Source organism: Agelaius phoeniceus, chromosome 15, assembly GCF_051311805.1.
Source record: "Agelaius phoeniceus isolate bAgePho1 chromosome 15, bAgePho1.hap1, whole genome shotgun sequence".
NCBI lineage: Eukaryota > Metazoa > Chordata > Aves > Passeriformes > Icteridae > Agelaius > Agelaius phoeniceus.
This window is the reverse complement of record NC_135279.1, coordinates 19,141,790-19,149,000: the sequence shown is the minus strand read 5'-3', so window position 1 is coordinate 19,149,000 and position 7,211 is coordinate 19,141,790. Positions and strand designations below refer to the sequence as shown.

General features: G+C 52.0%; 1 protein-coding gene across 1 annotated transcript; it reads left to right on the top strand.

Moving 5' to 3' along the window:
* The first annotated feature begins 677 nt into the window (after positions 1 to 677).
* Positions 678 to 2,119, top strand: LOC143695318 (uncharacterized). Its single transcript, XM_077186609.1, has 2 exons — positions 678 to 732; positions 1,202 to 2,119. Exons 1-2 carry the CDS (start codon positions 724 to 726, stop codon positions 2,117 to 2,119), a joined length of 927 nt encoding a protein of 308 aa, XP_077042724.1. The 5' UTR covers positions 678 to 723.
* The last annotated feature ends 5,092 nt before the right edge of the window (positions 2,120 to 7,211 follow it).

Sequence of the window (7,211 nt, the reverse complement as noted above, 5' to 3'; positions counted from 1 at the left end):
AAGCACATTTTATTAAGTCATGTAGAAGTTTCTATTTCCCTGATTTATCTTGTTCATTTCCTGTCTTGTTTAATTCTTTTTTCTCGGCTTCCCTAAACTTTGGAATTTCCAGCTTGTCCTCGTTTGGAGTTAATATTAACATAACTCTTTCAGCTCCATTTTCTGCTGCATCCTTAGCTTTGTGATCTGCCCCCAGTTTGCCCAGTTTGCCTCTCCTTTGGCCCGGGCCGGGTTCCCCCCGCCCGCAGCGGCTGGGAGCAGCCGAGAGCCCCGCGCTGCCCGTGCCGACCTGGCCCGGCTCCATGGCCGCTGCTGCCGCGGGCTGCGAGGGCTGCGGGAACGGGGCACCGAGGGTGTGGCTGCTGCTGGGGGAGGAGGAGGAGGGAGGGAAGGGCAGGGATGGAGGGGGAGGAGGAGGCGGGGTAAGGGGGGAGGAGGGGGAGAAGGAATGGAAGGGGCGGGATGGAAGAGGAGACGGAGGTGGGGATAAGACAGGGGAGGAGGAGGAGGGGGGATGGAAGAGGAGGAGCGGGAGGAGAAAGGGCAGTGAAGGAGGCGGGGTTAGGGGGGAGGAGGAGAAGGAGGTGGAGATAGGACAGAGGAGGAGCGGGAGGAAGAGGAAGAGGAGGGACAAGGGCGGATCAAGGCTGAGCTTAGGGAACCACGCAGTCTCGAGCCCTGCCTGAATTCGCAGCCCCCACCTGTGGGATCATCGCCCCCCCCATGGCGCAGGTGAGCGGGGAGGGGGAGCCCGGCCCGGATATCCCGGGGGGTCCCTGGGTTGGGTTTTTGGGGGGATGTTTGGAGAATGAAGAAGTCCAAGGCTGAGCGGAAAAGGCCCCTCGGGGGGACATCGGGGGGTGGCGGTGGCGGCTGCGGGCAGAGGCAGCCTGGAGGAGCAGAGCCCTGTGTCCCCCAGGAGGCCAAAGTGGGGAGGCCAGAGAGGGGGGAGTGCCGCCATTGGCGGGAGCCTCAAGAGCCTGGAGAGGGGCAGGGGGGACTCCTTGGAGCCGCTGCAGCGCAGAGCAGAGAATGAGGGGAGAAGGGAGCCCGGGAGCCCAAAGAGCCCCGGCATCCCAAAATGGGGAGAGCCAAGAGGGGGCAGTGCGTCCCCAGAGACGGCCTGGGGGGATCTCGTTGCCCTTGCCTGTGGCACGGAGGCAAATCCCATGCTGTCCTTGTCCTTCCTCGCCAAGAGCAGGAGCTGAGCATGGAGAGCAGGGAGGACAAATGCCCGCGGCAGAACCTGGTGGCAGAGGCCGTTTTGAGCGGCTCCACGGCGCAGGAAGCCAACGGGGAGGAAAAGGCCCGGAGATGCCGCACGAGGAGGGGCTGCAAACGCAGATGGCGGGGATGTGAGGGGGAAAGAGGCAGCCTGGGCCGGGAAGGCGGCCGGAGATGGAGCCAGAGCTCGGAGCTGGTGCTCCATGAGCAGCTCCATGATGGGGAGAAGCCCCACACGTGTGAGGAGTGTGGGAAGAGCTTCAGGTGGAACTCCGAGCTGATCAAGCACCAGAGGATCCACACTGGGGAGAGGCCCTACGAGTGTGGGGAGTGTGGGAAGAGCTTCAGAGAGAGCTCCAGCCTGATCAGGCACCAGAGGTCCCACACGGGGGAGAAGCCCTATGAGTGTGGGGAATGTAGGAAGAGCTTCAGCCAGAGCTCCCACCTGATCGGCCACCAGAGGATCCACACTGGGGAGAGGCCCTATGAGTGCTCCAAGTGTGGGAAGAGCTTTCAGACCAGCTCCAGTCTCCTCCAGCACTATTGGATTCACACAGAGGAGAGGCCCTTCCAATGCCCCGACTGCGGGAAGGGATTCAAGCGTAACTCCACCCTCATCACCCATCAGCGCATCCACACTGGGGAGAGGCCCTACGAGTGTGATAAATGCAGGAAGAGGTTTCTGACCAGCTCCAGGCTCCTCCAGCACTATTGGATTCACACAGATGAGAGGCCATTCCAATGCCCCGACTGTGGGAAGGGATTCAAGCACAACTCCGACCTTGTCAAGCACCGGCGCATCCACAGTGGGGAGAGGCCCTACGAGTGTCCCCAGTGTGGGAAGAGCTTCTCCAGGAGCTCTCACTTGACCCGACACCAACGGAGGCACCGGTAGGGGAAGCCCTGCGAGTGCCCCGAGTGCGGGAAGAGCTTCGTGCGCTGCTGCAGCTCCATCCCCCACTGGAGGAGGCACTTTGGGCACAGCCCTGGTCACTCACATTCCCTGTGATCCATGTTGGGAACACTCCTGGCTGCTTCTCCTTTGGTTTGGCCTGAATTTTTTTCTCTTCTCCATCTCTCTCTGCTCCAAAAGTCTGGGGGGATGGAACAGTCACCTCAAAACCACTCATATTCTACTGAAAATAACTGAATTTTAACCCCAAAGGGCTCAATTCCACCTCAGATTGCTTGTTCCCTCCTCAAAAAACTCAATCCCATGCCAAACTCACTCCATTCCACAACTGTCAAGTTGAGATGGAGTTGGAAGGAGATTGGGAGAAGTGGGATCTCAATTTGGAGCAGTGGGATGGGGATTGTGTGGGGCTGGGTGTGTGGGATGTATTTGATAGCAAATAAAACTTTCAGAGTTACTGATTTCTATCCCGTTCATTTTCAGTCATTTCTGTTTGCAGAGTGCCACCTTTTCAGCTGATTCAATTCCTATAAAATTCCCATTTTTTAAATCATCTAACCCAAACAATCCAAAAACCAATATCAAAATAAAACCACCTGCACACAATTAATCTTTTGAAAATAATTTTAATTTTTCAAGAGTACTTAAGGATGTTATTAAAGTTTAATTGTTTGGTTGAAATGTCTGAGAAATTGTACTGGTGTCTGGTTTTGTGTTTAGTATATTTGTAATATGAATTGTTTAACTAAGATGTGTTAGATTGCATGGTAGTTTCTTTAGATATTTTTATCTAAAGTACATTAGTCATCGAGTTAAAATTTTCAAAAGGTATTTCTTGATATATAATTTGTTTATTTATAAGCATTGGTAATATTATAGTAATAGTTATTGTTGGTTTGAGTTGAATCATTGTTGGAGTTGAATCATTGTAAAGAAGAGTTGAGATTTTTATATTTTATTTTTATTATAATTTATTTAATTTCAATTATTATCTGTTTGTTTATAATTTTATTCCAATTTGTTGAGGGGATAGGAAGGAAGTTCAAGGGCAGGAACATTTTTTCCTGGCTGGGAACTGGAATTCCAGACCCAGGGAGTGTGTGCAGGACCCCACAGACTGGGATCAAAGATGGGCTGGGATCAAATATGGACTGGGATCACCTGGGCTGGGATCACATGGATGGGGATCGTGTGGATCAGAACCCTCCAGACCAGGATAGCCTGGAGTGGGATCAAATATGGACTGGGACTGTATGGACTGGGATCCCAGGGACTGGGACCATATGGATCAGGACCACACAGACTGGGATCAAATATGGGCTGGGACTGTTTTTTAAAGGAACTTTGTTCTATAGTTTTTATTTCTGTCGTTAATTAAGCTTGTGAAAAAGCTGCTTCTGTTAAACTGCCTGCTTGGATGGGATAACATCCAATGCACCCAGGATGAGGACACCTGTACAGATCTGCCAACTATCAGCACTCCCCGTCTGAAGGCAGAGTGCACCAAGGCCCAAAAACTGGAGGTGATAAAGAGAAGGAGCCAAAACCACAGCCAAGAAACACACATGCTCTGAAAAGGCAGACCCAAGGAGGGGCCATGTAAAATCATTCCTGGAATATGTAAAGTAGTTTATGGATATGCATGAGGCTCTATGAATATGCACCAGGCTGATGTAAGGGGAAAGGTATTTCAGGGAATCCCCGAAGGTAACAGGGTGCTCCTGGCTGAGTGCCAAGATGCACCAGGCCGTAATAACCTTTGCTCCATGGTCCTGCTCTCCCATTGTCCTTTATTAAACTTTGTACATTTTCACAGGAGAGTGAACGTGTTTTTCACAGATGGAATCTCAAGGAAACAAGGGTCAGTTGTTAAGCCAAGGCTCTGCTTTGACCAAGTGGGGCCCCATGGGACACAGATGCCACTGGGACATTGCCAGGTCTGGTAGGAACAAGGCTCCATTATTGCACAGTGTTACAGATGAGTAATGTCATAGTTGGGTCTCACAGTGAGGAGATAGATCCTATGTGTGTGTTAAGATGTGTAGTGATGTTATTGTCATCTGTCCCCCATAGTCCTCTTTCCCCTCCCCTTGTAATGGCCTTGGTGGTTGGGGCATTTGGGGAGGGCAGGTTTGTCACTGGAAGGCAGGCATGGCAACACCTGCTCTCCAGTCAGGTTGCAAGAAAGCATTCTCCACCAATGGACGGCCACAAAGAGTTACCTGACAGACTTTGGGTGGGGCTAGGATTACCTGGTGCAACACCAAAAGCCTAAAAGGAGGAGCAGCCAATTTGTGAAGGAGCCATGTGGCTGATAGGCACGGGGTGGGGAAGGGCTCCCAGTGCTGTGATTTCTCCTGTTTCAGTCCTTTGTTGTCATTTTTTTCAAGGTTGAATCAACCTTAAAATTTTAAAAGTAGCAGTCATTTCTCACACAGAGCAAGGCCTCAGGGCGTCCAGGAGAGCGGTGTGACAATGACATCTTGGGGAACCAAGTGTCACCTGCAAACACAACGGGGCCTCATGGAAGCCAGGGGCCACTTGGATATTGCCAGGGCAGGTGGAACTCAGTGTCCATTGTGACACAGCACAGCCTCGTGGAACTCAGCAGAGCATTGGGACAGCCTGGAATCTCATGGAGCCAAGGCTCTGCTTTGGCAAAGTGGGGCCCACAGGACACAGGTGCCACTGGGACATTGCCAGCTCTTGTGGAACCCAGTGTCCACTGTGACCCAGCAGAACCTCATGGAAACATGGGGGCCACTGTGACGCAATGGAATCCCATGGAAGCAAGTGTCAGTTGTGAACGCAGCAGGGCCTCACAGAACCCAGGGGCAACGGGGACCGTGCTGTGGCTCGTGGGAGCAAGGGGCCATTGTGACCCAGCGGGGCCTCCTGGAACCCAGGAGAACATTGTGGGCCCATGGATCCTCATAGAAGCACGGCCCCGTTGTGACAAAGTGCAGCATCACAATGGTCTCCTGGGTTCCATGAGTCCTCGCTGTGTTTAGAATTGACACTTGGTTCCCCAAGATTCCATGGCAGCCCTCTGCTCTCCTGTGATTTGAGGCTGTGCTGTGTCACAATGGACACTTGCTTCCTCCAAGGCTGGAGATGTCCCAGTGGCACTGGGCTTCCATGAGGCCACGCTTTGTCACAATGGGGCCTTGGTTCCATGAGATTCCATTGTCCCACAATGGTCTCCTGGGTGCCACAAGGCCTGCCTTTGTCACAGTGGAACCTTGCTTGCACCAGCCCTGGCAATGTCCCAGTGGCACAGGGGTTCCATGAGACCCTGCCGTGTCACAATGGGCCTTTGGTTCCATCAGGTTCCATTGTGTCCCAGGGCTCTCCAGGGTCCCATGAGGCCTTGGTCTGCCACAGTGGTGTCTTGTTCCTACCAGGCCTGACAATGTCCCAGTGGCACCTGTGTCCCATGAGGCCCCACTTGATCAAAGCAGAGCCTTGCTCCCATGAGATTCCACTGTGTCACAATGTTCTGCTTGGTTTCATGGGAACCTGATGGGTTGACAATTGATCCTTGGATCCTAGAGATTCCATTGCATCACGGCTGTGTCCTTGGTTCCATGAGGCCCAGCGTTGTCGCAACTGGACCTTGGTTCCATGAGATTCCATTGTATCACAGCGGTGTCCTTGGTTTCATAAAGCCCAGGTTTGTCACAAGGGAGCCGTGGTTTCAGGATATTCCATGGTGACACAAGGGTCTCACCACTCTCTGAGGCTGCACAGTGAAACAGTGGACACCTGGTTCCATGAGATTCCATGGGGTAACAGTCAATTCTTTTCCTTCTTTTCTGCCAAGGTCGGGATGAAATCCCAAGACAGTATTTCTTGTTTGGACTCAGGTGTTCATTAGCTCTTGTCTCTAGAACAGTCTCACAAGCTGTGAGTTCTGCAGCACTTCGCTAACAAGGTAAAAATGGAGCCCCATCTGTCTCTCTGCAAGGTCTTCTGAGGATAAACTGTCCAATTAAGAAATGGCACCTAAATTATTTTTACTTTTAACCCAATAACCAAGCACCCGTGCCCAACATAAGGGACTTTTTTATCCAATTACACAGTACCACCCAAACCTGAGGAGGAGGAGAAGAAGAAGAAGTAGAAGAAGGAGAAGGAGAAGGAGAAGAAGAAGAAGAAGAAGGATCAGCCTCCACCCTAAAACCTCCATCTTGCTTTATCTATATTACTATATTCTAAAACCTTAAACTCCAAGTTGTCCACCATGTGATATTACACCCTTCTATTCAAACTCCACACCCATAATCCCAGTTCCATCATTCCATTTTGGAAGCCTTCTCCACAGCCTCAGGTCAAATGCAGTGTTCTCTTGGGGGTCAGTGTCTTTCAGCTCAGAAAGTCCAAAATTCTCAGCAGCCCGGGTTCCAACAGGTAACAGTGTTCTCCTGTGTTCCAGTAGGTTCCATTAGGCCCGGCTCTGTCACCATGGACACCTGGTTCCATGGATTCCATGGGGTGACAATGTTCTCCAGTGTCACCATGGACACCTGGTTCCATGGATTTCATGGGGTGACAATGTTCTCCAGTGTCACCATGGACACCTGGTTCCATGGATTCCATGGGGTGACAATGTTCTCCAGTGTCACCATGGACACCTGGTTCCATGGATTTCATGGGGTGACAATGTTCTCCAGTGTCACCATGGACACCTGGTTCCATGGGATTCCATGGGGTGACAATGTTCTCCAGTGTCACCATGGACACCTGGTTCCATGGATTCCATTGGGTGACAATGTTCTCCAGTGTCACCATGGACACCTGGTTCCATGGGATTCCATGGGGTGACAATGTTCTCCAGTGTCACCATGGACACCTGGTTCCATGGGATTCCATGGGGTGACAATGTTCTCCAGTGTTCCATCAGGCCCGGCTCTGTCCCCATGGACACTCGGTTCCATGGGCAGCATTCATGTCCCAGTGGCACCTGTGTTCCATGGCACCCCTGTCTGACCAGGGACAGTTTGTTCCAGGACATTCCATGGAGTCCCAGTGGTCACTTGGGTTCCATGCAGGTGCCTGGGCAGCGGGAGCTCAG